The 20672-nt window shown below is 47.9% G+C and overlaps 1 protein-coding gene across 3 annotated transcripts; it reads right to left on the reverse strand.

The window, feature by feature from the left end:
- Nucleotides 1-11045: 11045 nt before the first annotated feature.
- Nucleotides 11046-20354, reverse strand: LOC129713807 (dynein axonemal light chain 4-like). 3 transcript variants are annotated; one of them, XM_055663114.1, is made up of 7 exons: nt 20237-20319; nt 18435-18495; nt 17787-18017; nt 15566-15652; nt 14057-14140; nt 12017-12191; nt 11046-11275 (listed from the first exon to the last, which is right to left on the reverse strand). In XM_055663114.1, the coding sequence occupies exons 4-6, from the start codon at nt 15632-15634 to the stop codon at nt 12027-12029; spliced, it is 318 nt and encodes a 105-aa protein (XP_055519089.1). In that variant the 5' UTR covers nt 15635-15652; nt 17787-18017; nt 18435-18495; nt 20237-20319; the 3' UTR covers nt 11046-11275; nt 12017-12026. The 3 variants fall into 3 exon arrangements, with proteins under 3 accessions (XP_055519089.1, XP_055519091.1, XP_055519092.1); XM_055663116.1 differs by lacking the exon at nt 18435-18495 and having other exon boundaries at nt 20237-20354; XM_055663117.1 differs by lacking the exon at nt 11046-11275 and having other exon boundaries at nt 11978-12191; nt 20237-20318.
- Between the last annotated feature and the right edge of the window lie 318 nt (nt 20355-20672).

The raw sequence follows: 20672 nt of genomic DNA on the forward strand, positions 1-20672 counted from the left end.
CACCCGGGTTCGATCCTGACTCCGGGTGCTTGTCTTTACCGAGTTTGTACGTTCTCCCCATAGTTCTTCCCCACAGCCATCAGACTATTAAACTCAACTCAATCAAATATCTGAACTTTAATAGCCTATTGCACTTTATATGTGTGTATATACATATATATTCAATGGTATATGGACACACTGATCTGTTCTGTATTCATGCCGACTATATGCTGTTGTGCTGAAGCAAAGCAAGAATGTCATTGTCCTATCTGTGACACATGCCAATAAACTCTCTATGAATCTTGAATCTCCCCGTGACCTGCGTGGGTTTTCTCCGAGACCTTCGGCTTCCTCCCACCCACCAAAGGCTATTTGGTTGGCATGGTCAATGTAAAACTGGCCCTAGTGTGTGTAGGATGGTGTTAATGTGCGGGGAGCGCTGGAACTAAGCTAAACAAGCTGCCAGGGGATACAACAGCAATCTTTAAGATGCATCTAAACATTTGCATGCACAGGCAAGGAATGGAGGGAAGTTGAACATGTACAGGCAGATGTATAGTTGATATTGGCATCATGTTCGGCACTGACATCCTGAATTAACTAATTAATTCATTCATTAATACATTTGGTCACAGTCCCTGCCTCAACCACCTCCTCCGGCAGCTCGTTCCGTACACCCACCACCCTTTGCGTGAAAATGTCACCCATCAGATTCCTATGAAATCTTCCCCCCGTCACCCATAAACCTACGTCCTCTGGTTTTAGAAGTATATTCTATTCTGACCCTTAAAGGGCCTGTCCCACCTTTGCGCCATTTGCGTGTCACGACTCACAACGCGCGCGGAGATTTTCGTACATCCCAAAACCCTGGGGCGCTGCGCGCGACCGAGCTTCACCGCCTTCGTCACCGCGCACCATGCGCGCTTCACGTGAGCGGTGCGACGCGCGCGTTGTGACACGTAAATTACGCGCAAATGACGCCCAAGTGCGACTGGCTCTCAAGGTTCAGAGCAGCGGAGAAAATCCCTCTGTCCGTCTTCAAACTGCCACCAGAGAGGTCACTTTGACCCTCAATTAAACATCTCATCTGAAAGATGGCAACTCTACAGAGTATTCTCCCTCAACGCTGGCCCCCACACTAAAGCTGCAATCCCTTGTGTTTTCCTTAAAAAAAGGAACTTTCAGTCAAATAATTGCAATCATAAAGTAGAAACATAGAAACATAGAAAACAGCTGCAGGAGTTGGCCATTCAGCCCTTCAAACCAGCACCACCATTCAATATGATCATCCAAAATCAGTACCCCGTTCCTGCTTTTTCCCCATATCCCTTGATTCCGTTAGCCCTAAGAGCTAAATCTAACTCTCTCCAGATAACATCCAGTGAATCGGCCTCCAATGCCTTCTGTGGCAGAGAATTCCACAGACTCACAATGAAAGAAAAACAAAAGAATAACGTTGATAAAGGAAACAGGCCATTGTTTGCTGTGTGTTGGGTGAAAACGAGAAGCTGGTGCAACTTGGGTGGGGGAGGGATAGAGAGAAGGGGAATGCCAGGGCCACCTGAAGTGAGAGAAATCAATATTCATACCACTGGGCTGTAAGCTGCCGAAGCGAAATATGAGATGCTGTTCTTCCAGTGGTGCTGCCTGACCCCGCTGAGTTGCTCCAGCATTTTGTGTTTACCATTTAAGTCATTCCGGTTTTTTTTGGGTCGTGTTACATGCAATAATTCTCAGGGCAGGGTTGTAGGATGAAAGAAGCCGTGCGGCAGGCTGGACAATCATTCCATCAGCTTTTAACAGGCTAGCCAGGAAAACGTGTCCTTCGAGCTGTACAAAGTTTAAACTGAAGATAGACACAGAAAGCTGGAGTAACTCAGTGGGACAGGTAGCATCTCTGGAGAGAAGGAATGTGTGACGTTTCAGGTCGAGACCCTTCGAAGAAGGTTAGGGAGAGGAAGAGAGAAAGAGAGAAAGAAAGAAAGGGAGAGAGTGTGGGAGAGAGAGAGAGAGAGAGAGAGAGCGAGAGAGGGAGAGCGAGAGAGAGAGAGAGAGAGAGAGAGAGAGAGAGCGAGAGAGAGAGAGAGAGAGAGAGAGAGAGAGTTGAAAAAGGAAGACAGAAGAGATTGTGGCAACCAAGAGAAAACAGAATATGCGGCCACTGTTTGCCAGATGAGGTTGAAACACAGTTGCACTTCCTCCTAAAATGCAAAACATTTGACAAAACAAGGAAAGCAGAGTTTGACAAACTCAGTGAGGCAACCCCTGATTTTAAAGAACTAGATGATACATCAAAACTAAGAATAATCCTTGGTGAAGGAAATACGGCTCATCTTGGTGCACAATATGTAACAGCATGCCACAACCTGAGAGACGGTGAATGACCAACATGTACATATGTACGCACACACTAATCGACATTAACTAACACTAAGAAATGAATATTGAATTGCTAAACTTGCTATTGTGTTGTACTGCTTACAGCTGCAAGAACGTGTAGCATCAATAAAGAGCTATCGGCCTATTGCAAGTTTATGTACAGGGACATATCTATCCATACACTGTATACTTGTATTTATACTTATGCATTTCAAATATGTATGTCATGTTTTATACTTTGGCAATATAACAATGTTTTTTTATCATGCCAATAAAGTTTTTTAATTGAAAATTGAAAATTGAATTGAGAGAGAGCGAGAGAGAAAGAGAGAGAGGGAGAGAGAGAGAAAAGCATCTGTCAATTCTCAAGTGCCGGGGGGCAGAGAGGGATCTGTGGTAATGGAATTTGATGGGAAGATGCTCAGGGCTAATAACTTCACAAGTTTCATTTTTAATCTGACAGCGAGTGTTTGTACTGTGGCCTCGCCCCACGTAGGCCTCTGTTGCCGTGGTTACCATGACGAAGCGATGATAAGGATCTGTCCAATTCCCCAGGCGTGTCTCCCCTTCAGTGGGGACGCGGTGTTAAACAGCGTGAGACGACCTGTCCTCAGTTTGAAGGTTACACAAAAAAGCTGGAGAAACTCAGCGGGTGCAGCAGCATCTATGGAGCGAAGGAAATAGGCAACGTTTCGGGCCGAAACCCTTCTTCAGACTGATCGTGGGGCGGGGGTGGGCGGGGACAAGAAAGGAAAAAGGAGGAGGAGCCCGAAGGCTGGGGGATGGGAGGAGACAGCAGGGGGACTGAGGAAGGGGAGGAGACAGCAAGGACTAACAAAATTGGGAGAATTCGATGTTCATGCCCCCAGGATGCAGACTCCCCAAACGGAATATGAGGTGCTGTACCTCCAATTTCCGGTGCTGCTCGCTGTGGCCATGGAGGAGACCCAGGACAGAGAGGTCGGAGGCGGAGTGGGAGGGGGAGTTGAAGTGCTGAGCCACCGGGAGGTCAGCTTGGTTATTGCGGACCGAGCGGAGGTGTTCGGCGAAACGATCGCCCAACCTCCGCTTGGTCTCACCGATGTAGATCTGCTGACATCTAGAGCAGCGGACACAATAGATGAGGTTGGAAGAGATGCAGGTGAACCTCTGTCGCACCTGGAACGACTGCTTGGGTCGTTCTCAGTTTGTCCTCAGTTTGAGCCGCGTGGCTGCAGTTCACCGTGGGCCGGTTCCCTGGCTCGGTGCAGACTGTCCTGGCCAAGCTGGGCCTTCCGCCGCCACGGCGCCAGGCGCAAGAGGGCCCGGTTGGCACGTGAGAGGGACGGGCACCCTGGGGGGATTTCCGGGACCGCTGGGCACCGCGGGGGGGGGGGGTGGGGTGGAAGTCCTGTGGGTGCATTTCTCCCACCGGGGTCCTCTTGAACTTGGTCCGACTCTCGTCGTGCTGGTCAGGCTGAACAATCTCGGTCAGGGACTTCACGTCCACCTCCGCCTCCGTGTTCCCGCTCCGCCATCTTACCTGGGCCACCCACACAGGGCAACGACATCAAGTCTATTCGTCACATACACATACGAGATGTCAGATTCAGATTCAGATTCAGATTCAATTTTAATTGTCATTGTCAGTGTACAGTACAGAGACAACGAAATGCATTTAGCATCTCCCTGGAAGAGCGACATAGCAAATGATTTGAATAAAAAATAATAAGTGTCCGGGGGGGGGGGGGGTGGTGATTGGCAGTCACCGAGGTACGTTGTTGAGTAGAGTGACAGCCGCCGGGAAGAAGCTGTTCCTCGACCTGCTGGTTCGGCAACGGAGAGACCTGTAGCACCTCCCGGATGGTAGGAGGGTAAACAGTCCATGGTTGGGGTGAGAGCAGTCCTTGGCGATGCTGAGCGCCCTCCGCAGACAGCGCTTGCTTTGGACAGACTCAATGGAGGGGAGCGTGGAACCGGTGATGCGTTGGGCAATTTTCACCACCCTCTGCAATGCCTTCCGGTCGGAGACAGAGCAGTTGCCATACCATACTGTGATGCAGTTGGTAAGGATGCTCTCGATGGTGCAGCGGTAGAAGTTCAACAGGATCTGAGGAGACAGATGGACCTTCTTCAGTCTCCTCAGGAAGAAGAGACGCTGATGAGCCTTCTTGATCAGAGTAGAGGTATTGTGGGTCGAAGAGAGGTCATCGGAGATGTTGACTCCCAGGAACCTGAAGCTAGAAACACGTTCCACCTCCGTCCCGTCCAGTTTAGACCTCCGTCCAGATGTGCAGTGAAATGAAAAATGGCAATGCTCGCGGACTGTGCAAAAACTGCAGAGCAGAATAGAACAGAATCACATATTCACATATCAGTCTGAAGAAGGGTTTCGGCTCGAAACGTTACCTATTTCCTTGGCTGCACCCGCTGAGTTTCTCCAGCATTTTTGTGTACCTTCACATATTCACATCACACCTAGACTCGACACGCAGGTCCCCAAATCCTCCATCCTAGTCGTTTAACCAGTTCCACAGCTCCCCACATTGTACCCCTCTTGATATCACACCAGCCCCAGCCAACAATGGGCCCCACCACCAGTACACCACCCTGCCTGAGACCATTCATGACCGGCCCTGATTGTTCCTAGTCTTCTCTCACCTCCAGCCCTGCACCCCCACCCCCGACTTCCAGTCCTTGACCCTTCCTTTTTCGCCAGAGATGCTGCCTGACCCGCGGAGTTACTCCAGGACTTTGTGTAGGGTGGCGGCACAGACATGGCGCAGCGGTAGAGTTGCTGCCGTTAACACCGTCGGGTTCAAAACCCCCTACGGGTGCTGTCCGTCTTTGTGGAGTTTGCACGTTCTCCCCGTGACCGCGTGGGTTTTGCCCGGGTGCCCCGGTTTCCTCCCACGCTCCAAAGACGTGCAGGTTTGTAGGTTAATTGGCTTGGTGTAAGTGTAAGTTGTCCCTAGGGTGTGTAGGATAGTGTTAGTGTGCGGGGAATGCTGGTCGGCGCGGACTCGGTGGGCCTAGGGGCCTGTTTCCGTGCTGTATCTCGAAACTAAACTAAACTAAAACCCGTACACTAGCTTCGGTAAAGATTGTAAAGTGTTCCTCGTGTGTAGGCTTTGGTAAAAATTTCCCCTGCTGTGTGGGATAGTGCTAGTGTAGGCGATGATGAGTGGTCGGCACGGACTCGGTGGGCCAAAGGGCCTGTTTCCGTGCTGTATCTCTAAACTAAACTAAGGTGACATGCATTGTGTATGTTTCCGAATACATGGGCAGCATGAAACATTCAGGAGCGGAAACCTTTCAATTCGAATGTGACTGAGGCTCAGAAGGCAGACAGATTCAGAATCCCTAGACGGCATCCCTCACACACAATCTCTCAGATGGATCCTGAAATGCTATTTCCTTCTCTTCGTTAACCGAGCGTCAATGTTGGATGCCTTTGGAAGAAGGCAATTCAGCCAATTCTGTGCCAGAAGGCACATTCTCTCAGCTGACATGTGCCTCCGGAGGCTACCGAGAGTCTGTAGATAGCACTCTGACTGAATGGACTGTAGACTCGAAAAGTACTTCTCACTTGCCCTGGCTTAACCTGTTATGACAGGCAGTGTCCATTCAGGTCGATGCTCAAAGTTTTCATGCATTCAAACGGATGAATTAAGATCAGGCTTGGCTATTCGACCCATCTAACCCACTGTACCATCCTTCATCTCGAATTAAAATCTGATCTCTGCATTCATTCCATGGGGCAGCATGGTGGTGCAGTGGCAGAGATGGAACGGGTGACGTTTTGGGTCGATTCCTTCTCTCCAGTGATGCTGCATGTTCCACTGAGTTACTCCAGCATTCGGTGTCACTCTCCAATACAACGCTAATGGTCCTAGTGGGAAGCGTGTGATGGAAAAGAGATCGGAGGAGTGGCAGAACCAAGATCCCAGGAGGATCGCTGGCTGATTTTGCATCGCATTGCCAAAGCCAAATCAACGGGACGGAGGTGGAACGTGTTTCCAGCTTCAGGTTTCTGAGGGTCAACATCTCCGATGACCTCTCTTGGACCCACAATACCTCAACTCTGGTCAAGAAGGCTCACCAGCGTATCTTCTTCCCAAGGAGACTGAAGAATATTTTTATTAGAAGCAAACATATTATGGTAAAATATAATTACATATTATAGTTAAAAACTTTTAATCTACATCAATCATACATTATTAAAATGTTCAATTGTGGATTGATTATGCTTCTAGTTTTTTTAAATATACTGTATATAGTAAATAAGAAAGAGAGAGAAGAAAAAATTATAAATGTCAAAAAAGAAAAAAGAGTGGAATGGCTTACTAATAAATACGTCATTCGGAGATAGGTTTGTAAATTATAAAGTATAACTTTTCATCTAATCCCGAGTTCAAGCTTTGGTTAGGTTTCCATGCCGTGCCAATCTATCCCTTCAAATAGTTAACGAATGGAGACCTCGGTTTTGAATTTTTGTTCAACCATTATGTTGTTAAAGAAATTCAATGAAAGGAGACCATATTTGTCAAACAAAACAAGCCTTATTTTTTCTAAATGTAGTGTCTTGGTCATTTCTGTGATCCACATCTTCACTGTAGGGACTGTTGTCTTTTTCCAGAGTGTAAGTGTATGTATTAGCGCCACTATTATTACTGCCCGCTTATTCCCCATCCTTTTTTGCTCCTGAACTGAAGAACCAGTTAGAGATCACCATTTTTCTTCGCCTCAGCACAAAACCCTTTAACACCTCAGCCTAGTTCTCTATCAAACCTGCAGTGTCAGCCTGGGTTGGGTGGTCAAGTCTTAACAAGAACCCTAAACCTGCCGACTTAGAACCCTTTAAGTGAAATCCTGAGATGGTAGTGCTCGTGATTAAAAAATGTCAGGGATACCTCTCGAAATGTTTTGATAAATTGCTCCATCTGGTGGATAAATATATCTGAAATTGGAAGGAATGATGGGTTCAAAACTTGCTCCAAAGGTCTTAATGATTCAGCGATTCAGCTAGAATTGCGTAGATGCCATGTTAAGCAGAGACCGTGTTTACTCGCTCGTGAGTGAGTGAGTGCAGGAAAATTATTTGCTCCTGCCAGTTCGAAAATCGGTATTCTCAAACCAACATAACTCAGTTACCATATTAAAGAAAGACACAAAGGTAGACAAAAATGCTGGAGGAACTCAGCGGGTGAGGCAGCATCTATGGAGCGAAGGAATAGGTAACGTTTCGGGTCTCGACCCGAAACGTTACCTATTCCTTCGCTCCATAGATGCTGCCTCACCCGCTGAGTTTCTCCAGCATTTTTGTCTACCTTCGATTTTTCCAGCATCTGCAGTTCTTTCTTAAAGCTAGACACAAAGTGCTGGAGTAACTGATCGGATCAAGCAGCATCTCTGGAGAAAATAAAGAGAGGTGATGTTTTCATAAATGCATAAGTTCCGGAGCAGAATTAGGCACATCAAGCCTACTCCGCCATTCAGTCGTGGCGGATCTATCTTTCCCTCTCAACCCCATTCTCCTGCCTTCACCCCATAACCCCCGACACCCGTACCAGTCAACAATCTGTCAGTCTCCGTCTTAAAAATATCCATTGAAATGGACTCCACAGCTATCTGTGGCAATGAATTCCACCGATTCACCACCCTCTGACTAAAGAAATTCTTCCTCATCTCCTTTGGGTCGGGACCCTTCTTAGGACTCAGACTTGGGTCCCGATCCAAAACGTCAGAGAGTGGTGAATCTCTGGAACTCTCCGCCACAGAGGGTAGTTGAGGCCAGTTCATTGGCTATATTTAAGAGGGAGTTAGATGTGGCCCTTGTGGCTAAGGGGATCAGGGGGTATGGAGAGAAGGCAGGTACGGGATACTGAGTTGGATGATCAGCCATGATCATATTGAATGGCGGTGCAGGCTCGAAGGGCCGAATGGCCTACTCCTGCACCTAATTTCTGTTTCTATGTTTCTATGTCACCCGTCCTTTTTTTCTCCAAAGATGTTGCCTGACCCGTCGAGTTACTCCAGCACTTTGTGTCTGTCTTTGGTATAAACCAGGATGCCCATTTCTAGGTTTCTACATTTCTTCCTTAGTTATCACATAGTCATTGGTGAGACTCGCCCTTGAAATTCAGTTGCTTCGTTCTACATTTAAAAAGTGATCCAAGTTCTCGTGGCCAATCCCCCCCTCAGGAATTAATTTCCCCCACCTCTTAACCTCCTGAGCTTTCCCGTTTTTCCAGTTCATGCCTCTTAAGCATCCGATTCCTACCATTGTACCATGGGCAAGTTGCAGTCTGCTGCCTAGTTCACAAACTCTACCTACCTAGAGTATTATCTAAATAGTGGCCGATTGGGAAAGGGGGAGATGCAGCGAGACCTGGGTGTCATGGTACACCAGTCATTGAAGGTAGGCATGCAGGTGCAGCAGGCAGTAAAGAAAGCGAATGGTATGTTAGCTTTCATTGCAAAAGGATTTGAGTATAGGAGCAGAGAGGTTCTACTGCAGTTGTACAGGGTCTTGGTGAGACCACACCTGGAGTATTGCGTACAGTTTTGGTCTCCAAATCTGAGGAAGGACATTATTGCCATAGGGGGAGTGCAGAGACGGTTCACCAGACTGATTCCTGGGATGTCAGGACTGTCTTATGAAGAAAGACTGGATAGACTTGGTTTATACTCTCTAGAATTTAGAAGATTGAGAGGGGATCTTATAGAAACTTACAAAATTCTTAAGGGGTTGGACAGGCTAGATGCAGGAAGATGGTTCCCGATGTTAGGGAAGTCCAGAACAAGGGGTCACAGTTTAAGGATAAGGGGGAAATCCTTTAGGACCGAGATGAGAAAGATGAGATTTTTTTACACAGAGAGTGGTGAATCTGTGGAATTCTCTGCCACAGAAGGAAGTTCATTGGCTATATTTAAGAGGGAGTTAGATGTGGCCCCACCTGGCTAAGGGGATCAGGGGGTTGGAGAGAAGGCAGGTACGGGATACTGAGTTGGATGATCAGCCATGATCATATTGAATGGCGGTGCAGGCTCGAAGGGCCGAATGGCCTACTCCTGCACCTAATTTCTATGTTTCTATGTTACCTGCTCTCTCCATCAGTGCCTCTTTAGATATCCTCCCTGATCTGGCGTTTGAGATCATCGCAATGCACCACCAAAGCACCATGGTAGATCTTACACTGCAGAGAGTCGGGGTGGCACAGCGGTAGACCTGTGCCCCCGTCCCACTTAGGAAACCTGAACGGGAACCTCTGGAGACTTTGCGCCCCACCCAAGGTTTCCGTCGGGTTCCCAGAGGTTTTTGTCAGTCTCCCTACCTGCAACCTCAGGTTTCCTAAGTGGGACAGGGTAACAGTGCCAGAGACCCAGGTTCGATCCTGACCTCCTGCTGTCTGTGTGGAGTTTGTACGCTCTCCTTGTGACCGTGTGTGGATTTTCGCCGGGTGCTCTGGTCTCCTCCCACATCCCAAAGACGTACTTAATCGGATTCTGTAAACCACCCCTAGTATGTAGAACATAGAACTAGTGTACGGGTGATCAATGGATGGCATAGACTTGGAGGGCCGAAGGGCCTGTTTCCATGCTGTATCTCTAAACTCCTAAAGCCAGGTTGTTAATGGAAAGATGCAAATTGGTGGAACAGCATCTCATAGCTTACAACCCAACAGTATGAACATAGATTTCTCCTATTTTTGGCAACCTCTAACCTCTTCACGATTCACAACTCCTCAATTCCTTTGTCTCACACCTGTTTTGTTCATCTCTGGCCCTTCTCCAACCATCAGCTGATTAACCAACCAACCCTCTACCTGTGTTCACCTCTTATCAACCACGCTTTGTCCTGCACCTCTTCTCTTCCAGCTATCCTTAATCCCCCTCCTCACCACACCTTTCCCCTCCCGTGTCCCCACCCCACGAAAAAAAAAGTCAGCATGCAGAAGGATCCCGACCCGAAATGTCACCACCAGTCAATGTTCTCCAGGAACGCTGACTGATCAACCGAGTTACTCCAGCACTTTACCTGCCCTTCTTTGTAAACCGGCATCTGTAATTTCTTTATTCTGGTGAACCTGTGGAATTCATTGCCACTGAAGGATGTGGAGGCCAAGTCAATGGATATTTTTAAGGCAGAGATAGATAGGCTCTTAATTAGAACGGGTGTCAGGGGTTATGGGGATAAGGCAGGATAATGGGGTTGGGATGGAGGGATAGATCAGCCATGATTGAATGGCAGAGTAGGCTTGATGGGCCGAATGGCCTAATTCGCCTCCTATCACTTATTAGACAATAGGTGCAGGAGTAGGCCATTCGGCCCTTCGAGCCAGCACCACCATTCAATGTGATCATGGCTGATCATCACTAAAGGACCCGTCCCACTTTCACAACCTAATTCACAACGTTTGTTAACTCTTGGACATTTTTCATCACGTTGAAAAGACGCCCCGGCCTACTTGATGCCACAAGTACCTACCACTAGCATCACGACCTACCTACGGCCTCGTGACGACCATGCTGCGAGTACGAGTCAAGGGCAAACTCGGCAGAGGTCGTGAATTAGGTCATGAAAGTGGGACAGGCCCTTAATCAGTACCTTTAACCTTATTCTACAAAAGACACAAATGGTGCTGATGAAATAATAATAACATCTGATACCAGGATTGTTCCAACCCTCAAGATTAAATTAATGCTGTCTTTCAATGGTTTTTTTAATTAAAACATGTTAAAATACAAGTTCGAGGATTTCTATCACAACATCAAAAACATTTTTTGTTTTTTTAAAAAAATGGAAGAATTTCAAAACATTCCTTGAAGACTTGCATTTCCAACCCAGGGGCTGGTAATGTTATTGTTAACCTGAACTAATGATGAAATGGACTGGACATCTTCATCTCCCCTGCCAACGTCCACCTGCATCCTTCCCCCCCCCCCCCCCCATCCAATATGTAGTGTTACAAAAAATGTGAAGTGCAGCTAAATTTCAGTTTAGTGTCATTCGGACAACAGCGATTAGGGAGCGAGACTTTCAGTGGGAATATGAAGATCGCCACCATTTGCCTTAGTTGGCCTACTCCCCCATCCCAATAACGTTTGTTAGGCTATTCCAGATCCACCGTCATCTAATATGGCCGTGGGTTTCTAGGACAAACACAATGATGGTGGGAGGGGGAATGGTGGTGGGCTTGGCAGGAAAATCCCTTGCATTCCTCGGTGCTGTTTAACGGAAAGCGACACGGAAATATGATTTAAGAGAGAGGTTTTTTTCCCCCAAAAAAGATATTGTATTGCTGTTGATAATTCGGTTTGTCAATATTCCAGCCTCACCACTTCAACCAGATAGCCTGTCCGCACCTTTTTTTTTTTCTTTTTTTAAACGCACTATTGAATTTTGTTATACCTTATTTAAAAATCCAAGGAAATTAAAAAAAAAAGTGTTTTGGTCCTTGTTCCTGCAGCTGTTGTATGAGCTAAGGAGTCCTTTCAGTCTCTGACCAGCGAGCGGCCCATTTGCAGCATTTTCCACTTTGCGTGGGATTGACGTTCTTTTTACGCAGCTGAATTCGGGGTGGGGGGGGGGTGGGGAGGAGTGGAGGGGGAGGAAGGGGGAGGAAGGGGGAAGGGGAAGGGGGAGGGGTTCAGTGCTGCTAGCTCCACATACAGTTCCTATGTCATGTGCACTTCCACACACAGACGGCCATGTTGCCGCCGAAATACATGTACAGAATGTTCTTCATCTCATGGGTGACTTCAAACCCAAACCCTTCGCCAACCACCACGTGCCAGGAGGCTCCAAACCTCTTGTCCATCGTTTCTTTGATCATTTTGGCTGCCGTCTGTGAAGGAGAAGAAATAAAGGGTTTATTTTCCCCCTCTCCCAAAATGATAGGAAAATGGAGGATGGATAGAGAGTAGCTAACACCAACTGAAGTGCATAGATTAGCACGGCGCAGAGGCGCAGCTTGTAGAGATGCTGCCTCAAAGCGGTAAATGACCTGGGTTTGATCCTGACCTTGGGTGCAGACTGTGCATTTAGTTTAGTTTAGAGATACAGTACAGAAACAGGCCCTTTGTCCCACCGAGTCCACACCGACCAGCAATCCACGCACGCTAATACTATCCTACACACACTAGAGGTATACTCCTGTAGTTCTTTGGGTGCAAAGGGAATTCGGAACACCCGGAGAAAACCCATGCGGTCACAGGGAGAACCTACAGACTTCACAAAGACAGCACCCAACTTTAGACTTTAGGGATACAGCGCGGAAATAGGTCCTTCGGCTCAGCGAGTCCACTCCGACCAGCAGTCCCCGCACAGGAACACTATCCTGAGAGGTTGAGAAGGAGTTTCTTCCCAGAGGCAATTCGGACTGTAAACGCCTATCTCACCAGGGACTAACTCTACAGAACGTTTTTCCTTCCATTATTTATTATGTAAAAGAATATGTGTGTTATGATTGTGTTTATAATTTGTTTGGTTGTTTTGTTGTTTGTCTTTTGCACAAAAGTTCGCGAGCATTGCCACTTTCATTTCACTGCACATCTCGTATGTGTATGTGACAAATAAACTTGACTTGACTTGACTTGACTCCTACACACACAAGCCAATTAACCTGCAAACCTGTACGTCTTTGGAGTGTGGGAGGAAACTGGAGCACCTAGGGAAAACCCACACAGGTCACAATACCCCAAATGCAGAGAAACCAAAGTCCTATAGAAGTGGGACACAAAATGCTGGAGTAACTCAGCGGGTGAGGCAGCATCTAAAGAGAGAAGGAATGGGTGACGTTAAGGGTCAAGACTGATTTTGGGGGAGGGGGTGGGACAAAGATAGAAAGTAGATGGAGACAGTAGGATTAGTAGGAGAACTGAGAAAGGGGAGGGGAAGGAGAGAATAAGTAAGGGCAATCTGAAATTAGAGAAGTCAACGTACATACCGCTGAGGTATAAACTACCCAAGCAAAATATGAGGTGCTGTTCCTCCAATTTGTGCTGGGCCTCACTATGAAAATGGAGGAGGCCCAGGACAGAAAGGTCAGATTGGATTGGAAGGTACAGTCCATTGTTTAGTTTAGTTTATTGTCACATGTACCGAGGTACAGTGAAAAGCTGTTGTTGCGTGCTATCCAGTCAGAGGAAAGACAATACATGATTACAATCGAGTCATTCACAGTGCACAGATACATGACAAAGGGAATACTGGGGATAACGTTTAGTGCAAGATAAAGCTAGTAAAAGTCTGATAACAGCTAGGAAGAAACTGTCCCCGAATTTGGAGGTGTGCGTCTTCACACTTCTGTGATGGGAGAGGGGAGAAGAGGGAGTGGCCAGGTCGAGATACATCCTTGATTATGCTGTTGGCCTTGCCGAGGCAGCGTGAGGTGTTGATGGAGTTAATGGAAGGGAGGTCGGTTTGTGTGGTGGTCTGGGCTGCGTCCACAATTCTCTGCAATTTATTGCGCTCTTGGATGGAGCCGTTCCCAAACCAAACTGTGGTGGTTTGGGTACAGTTCCATCCAAGACTAGAGACAGTCCGAGGGTTTCCAAAGAGGTGGATGGGACATAATTCCAATTGATTCTATGAAGAATGGCACGACACCTTTGCAAAGTTCAGTGCTAGGAAGAGCACAACATGAACAGCAGACGACATCTTGATCCACCGTCCCATACACAAAAATGCCACATGACAAGACAGATTCACCTCATTATTTCCAGTATATTTCTCACAAGCCGTGACACACAGTTCCATCGTCTCCACTTTCATTTCCTCTGGCATATCGCAGTGCTGAAAACAAAAGACAGAAATGAGGAGGAAGTTCTTTGGAGTCACAAATGTTATAGGTCATGGTTTCTCGGCTCCATTAAGTGATCAATTTAAGGGCACGAGTTAAAAAAAAAAACTCGTGGTAAGTACTGTACTGATCTATGGTGGTGACAAGACCCTCAAAAGCAAAGATGATACGTAGATGGAACAAAAGCCCACCAGCATCGAAATATCCTTTACTGATGCAGATTTAAGTATAAAGGGCAAGCCATTTAGAACGGAGACGAGGAAACACTTTTTCTCAGAGTCTGAAGAAGGGATTCGGCCCGAAACGTTGCATATCTCCTTCGCTCCTGCACCCGCTGAGTTTCTCCAGCATTTTTGTGTACCTTTTCTCACAGAGAGTGTGAAATTCTCTGCCTCAGAGGGCGGTGGGGGCCGGTTCTCTGAATACCTTCAAGAGAGAGCTAGATAGGGCTCTTAAAGATAGCGGAGTCAGGGGATATGGAGAGAAGGCAGGAACGGGGTACTGATTGGGGCTGATCAGTCATGATCACAGTGAATGGCGGTGCTGGCTCGAAGGGCCGAATGGCCTACTCCTGCACCTATTGTCTACCATTTGCGAGGGACACACTGATGTGCAGCTGAACAAATAACCTCACTTGCCCCATTAAACATGACAGATTTCAGTTAAAACGATATCCAAATCAATAAAAAGCCATAAATGTACCCAAACATTATGGCATGAAAGTATTAATTGACGAATGAATTTTGCAACTGGTGCTGCTATACAGTTCTGAGCCAAGACCTCAAGAAGATTGAAGAGAGACGAGTTGACCTTCAGTATATAATAGAGCTAATTTATTGCTGTACATGTTGCTTCAAGTAGATCAACAACAACATTACATTTGTTCTTCTACCAACAGGGAATATTCAGGCACCAACAATGTGGTGAGACAACTACATACAGTCAGACAGAGGCATAGGTGATGCTTCAGATAAAGGAACTGGGCAGGCCTTAGCATCATGTTCAGAAGTGATAGCAGCAGAATTAGGCCATTCAGCCCATCAAGTCTACTCCGCCATTCAATCATGGCTGATCTATCTTTCCCTCTTAATCCCATTCTCCTGCCTTCTCCCCGTAACCTCCAACAACCATACTAGTCAAGAATCTATCAATGTCTGCTGTAATAAATATCCACTGACTTGGCCTCCACAGATGTCTGTGGCAATGAATTCCACAGATTCACCATCCTCCGACTAAAGAAACTCCTCCTCACCTCCTTCCTAAAGGAACGTCCTTCAATTGCCGATGCTATGGCCTCTGGTCCTGGACTCTCCAACTAGTGGAGATAACCTCTCCACATCAACTCTACCCAGCCCTATTCATAGCAAGTTTCAGATCCATTTGGGAAGGAGGTCAAAGCAGTTTGATGCTAAACTCACTCTGACGATGGGGAAGGTCTGAAGACGCCTGGAATCTGCCTCATCCTTTCTCGGCTCAGGATCTGCCATTACGGACAAATGTTACCCCTGCCAGGAGAAGGGGGAAAAACGTTAAGGTTTCCATTTCAAAAAGGCGATGGCATTAAAACACTGAACTATTGAGTCAGAGAATATGAAAAAAGGCCCTTAGGCCCAACTTGTCCACACCGACCAACATGTCCCATCTACACTAGCCCCACCTGCCTGCATTTGGCCCATATCCCTCTAAACCTATGTACCTGTCTACATGTTTCTTAAACGTTGCGATTGTACCTGCCTCAACTACCTGCGGCCACAGTCTTAGAATAAAGGGGAGGCCATTTGAGACCGAGGTGAGAAAAAACTTTTTCACCCAGAGTTGTGAATTTGTGGAATTCCCTGCCACAGAGGGCAGTGGAGGCCAAATCACTGGATTGATTTAAGAGCGAGTTAGATAGAGCTCTAGGAGCTAGTGGAATCAAGGGATATGGGGAGAAGGCAGGCACGGGTTATTGATTGGGACGATCAGCCATGATCACAATGAATGGCGGAACTGGCTCGAAGTGCCGAATAGCCTCCTCCTCCACCTATTTTCTATGTTTCTATGTTTCTAACAGCTCGTTCCATACACCCACCACCCTTTGTGTGAAAAGGTTACAGTGGCAATGAATGACTGTATTGTCATGATTAACCATTCTTCGCAGAGGGAGGGAATAGCTCAAAATGCTTTACTAACTGGAGAGCTATTATTCATGACAAAGTATAATCACCGTATTGACTGCCTCTATCCAGGGATCTAAAGCCACATATGCTCCTCATGTTAAAGGATGGTCTTCAGTGGCACCAGTCCAATGACCTAGTCAACCTTAATGCTGCCAAGCTCACCGTTAGCATCACAGGGCGTGTTCAAGAACGACTGAACAAGTGCAAATTCTAGGAAAGCAAATGCCATAAACTATTCATAACCAGCAGTAGAGTTGCTGCCTTACAGTGCCAGAGACCCAGGTTCAATCCTGACTACGGGTGCTGTCTCCGCGGAGTTTGTACGTCCTCCCCGTGACCTGCATGGTTTTTATCTCCGGGTGCCTGTTTCTGCATTATATCTCTAAACTAAACTAAACAAAATTTGTCTCTCATAACCATTCCTTGCCTACCATGTTTTTTCCTGCCCCTCTGTTCTTTCTCCCAAACTCTGCAATCAGTCTAATGAATTATTTAAGAAATAACTGCAGATACTGAAAAATCGAAGGTAGGCAAAAGTGCTGGAGAAACTCAGCGGGTGAGGCCGCATCTATGGAGCGAAGGAAATAGGCAGCGTTTCGGGACGAAACCCTTCTTCAGACTGATGTAGGGTGGGGGGGGGTGTGTGGGGAGAAGAAAGGAGAAATGAAGGCTGAGGGACAGCTGAGAAGGGGAGGAAACAGCAAGGGCTACCGGAAATTGGAGAAGTCAATGTTTTATATCTCCGGTTCTCCCGGTTTCTTCCCACACTCCAAAGACATACGGTTTTGTCCATTATTTGGTTTGGTAACATTGTAAATAGTCCCTAGCGTGTGTAGGATAGTGTTAACGGTGCAGGGATCGTTGGTCGGTGTGGACTCGGTGGGCCAAAGGGCCATTTTCCGTGCTGCATCTCTAAACTAAACTAAATCAAGAGATCAGTGTGTCTTAAGCCCCCAGAGTCACTGACCTTCGACTGAGAGTAATCTTAGCAATGTTACCAAATCAAAAAAAAAACAATACTTCAAAATTGGAATACATTCTGCATCTACTCCAGGCAATGCTGTATTCATTTGGAACTTAAAATTAGCTCCACAAGAGGTGTCAAAATCTAAGGAGATAAAACACAGTCAAACTGATAAAAGGGAACACTAATGCCATGCACTTACAATTTATTATGCTCATCATACGGGTAATAATTAAAACATTACTTCCACATAGCTCAGATCACACAAGATGATACATTTACTTAATGAACTGCCAGAGTAAAAAGTGATGGTTTGTTTCCAATGACCTAGGATCAAATGTAGCATCTTCCAAACTCAATATCCACATCCATCCAGTATGCTATGGACGGGGCTGGTATCTGCAGTCTACAATCTTCCCCAGCCCTGCCACTGAAATAACGGAACAATTTCATAGAAAGGAATAATTAAAATAGGGACAATTTAAACTATTTGCAGAAGCCAATTAACAAACAAACCGGTATGTCTTTGGAGTGCAGGCAGAAACCGGAGCACCCGGAGAAATCCAACGTGGTCCCAGGGAGAACGTACCAACTCCGTGTAGGCGGCACCCGCAGGCAGGATCAAACCCTGGTGTCTGGCGCTGTAAAGCAGCAACTCTACCTCTGCGCCGCCATGCCAGCCTTCATCCAGTAAACTACGGACGGAGCTGGTTTCTGCACTTTCACAATTCTTCCCCAGCTCCGCTCCTGCAATAAAGGAACAATTTCAGAGGAGGGAATCATTAAAACAACACAATTGCAGCTCGATCGACTGAAGGAATCCAGCGGTATCTGCCAATCGACTCATACAGTGTCAACCAAAGGCCAGAGCGATGGCCACCACACACCCTCCTTTCCACATTGAAAACATCAACTCCCGATAGGACGTGTAATCCTCAGGTGTAACCTAACGCAAGTAGCACGCACAGCAGCAGAGGATAGCACAACCCACTGCAAGACTGTGCCCACTTGACAATACATACACGCAAGGCATTCATGGCACGTTGTTCTTCTTCCCCAAACCCACTTGACCACCATTTTTGTCGCAGAGACCGATAGCAAAGATAGAGATAGCACCCAGCGCTACCTGGTTCAGTCGACCAGGTACAGTACTTAGTGGCTTACCTTTTCACCAACTCCTCAAAACCCAAGATACCCTGGTCACTGGCACCGAAAAGAAGCAACCCTAGATATGGGGTGCAAGTTGAATCAGGAGTTACAATTGGCATGACGTAAAGGTAATGCTATGGTTGTTATGGGAGATTTCAACATGCAGGTACACTGGGAAAATCAGGTTGGTACTGGACCCCAAGAAAGGGACTTTGTGGAGTGCCTCCGTGATGGATTCTTAGAGCAGCTTGTATTGGAGCCTACCAGGGAGAAGGCAATTCTGGATTTAGTGTTATGTAATGAACCTGGATTAAATAAAGGAACTTGAGATTAAGGAGCCATTAGGAGGTGGTGACCATAATATAGTCAAGTTTAATCCACAAGGAACACAGTCAAAATAAATTACATTCACTTCCTGGAGTAACTCAGTGGGTCAGACAGCATCTCTGGAGAAATGGTGGTTCACAGTCAAAACACTTCTTCAGTCTGAAGTGTCCCCACCCGAAAACGTCATCTATCCATGTTCTCCAGAGATGCTGCCTGACCTGATGAGATGCTCCAGCACTTTGTCTTTTTTATACAATGGAAACCCTGCCATTAGCAGGAGGCTCTGGGCAAGTTCCCACTGCAAATGGACAGATTTCTACTACCCTTCTAACTGGCATCCAACTTCAACTGACTTACGATGTTTCAATATTCAACATGTCACCGATCACTCTTAGCAAGCTCTTCTACCTCCCCATCCATCCATCCATCCGCCCCTCTACTCCCTCATCCACCCCCAGCCACTCTACCTCCCCACCCACCAGCCGCTCTGCCCGTCTCATGACACACTAGTCCACGTCCATCCATCACAGCCTCCACCCTGTCCTCCATCCAACCACCCCTCTGTTCCCTCATCCACCAGCCCCTCATCCAATCACCCCTTTCCCCCCCCCTCATCCAACCTCCCCCCTCTACCCCCACATCCCCCACCCTCTCTAACTCCCATCCAACCACCCCAACCTCAACCCCTCAACCTCTCCACCTACACCACCTGCCACCACCCCCCCCCCTGCCGCCCATACAACTACCCCTCCACCACCCCACCCTCTACCCTCTCCCATTGTCCCCTTCTTTGCTGAAGCTTTGGGGTGGACATTTCCCAGTGGAGACCCCCAATTCCTCCCTCTACCTCTCTCCCTCTTTCTCTGCCCCTCTCTCCATCCCCCTCTCCTTCCCTCGCCTTATCTTCCCCTCTCTCCCTCCCTCTCTCCAATTCCTCCCTCTACCCCTCTCTCCCTCTCTCCCCTCTCCTCCCCTCTTTCTTTCTCCCTGCCCCTCTCTCTCCCCTCTCTCTCTATCTTCTCCCCCCCCCCCTCTATCTCTATCGCTATCCCTCCCATCCCCATCTCCCCCTCCTCTCTCTCTATCTCTCCCCTCCCCCTCTATCTATCTCTCTCCCTCCCCCTCTCCTCTCTCCCTCTCTCCATCCCCCTCTCTTTATCTCTTCTATCCCCCTCTCTCCCTCCCCCTCTCTCCCTCCCCCCCCTCTCCTCCCTCTCTCTCCTTCCCTCCCTCTCTCTCCTCCTCTCTCCAATTCCTCCACCTCTCTCCCTCCCCCTCCCTTCTTTCTCTCCCCCTCCTCCCCTCTCTCTCTATCTCTCCCCCTCCCTCTCTATCTCTATCCCTCTCTCCTGCCCCCCTCTCTCCATCCCCCTCCCTCTATCTCTCCCCTCCTTCCCTATCTCTCCCTATCTCCCTCCTCTCCCCCCCCTCTCTCTCCCCCCCTCTCCTCCCCCTCCCTCTCTATCCCCCTCTCCCCCAGCCGCTCTCACCCCCCGCAGCAACAGCAGCGCCGGCGGCCCCTCTCCTCTCCCATCCACTCGGCCGTTGTTAGGGACGGAATCCGGTTCCTGGCAACCAAAGACTGCAACCAGCGGAAGTCCCGCCCCCCACTCCACGCGCGATTGGCCAATTCTCCGGGGACGAGCGGCAACCATTGGGTACAGTCGCCGTCAATCACTCCTTCCCCGTGGGGGGGCGGGAACCGGCGTCCAAAAGAAGTCCCGCCCACCATTGGTTTATAACGGTGTCAATCACGCTGCATTGTAGGGGCGGGGCTCGGTGTCTACGATCGTCCCGCCCCCGTCTACGTGTGATTGGCCGGCCCGTCGCAAGGGTCCAGCCATCCATTGGTTGTGATCACCGTCGATCACGCTGCCCTGGAGTCCCGCCCTCGAACGCCGCTGATTGGAGGGGAGCCGCGTCCAT

Source organism: Leucoraja erinacea, chromosome 37 (genome assembly GCF_028641065.1).
Source record: "Leucoraja erinacea ecotype New England chromosome 37, Leri_hhj_1, whole genome shotgun sequence".
In the NCBI taxonomy this organism is placed as follows: Eukaryota; Metazoa; Chordata; class Chondrichthyes; order Rajiformes; family Rajidae; genus Leucoraja; species Leucoraja erinaceus.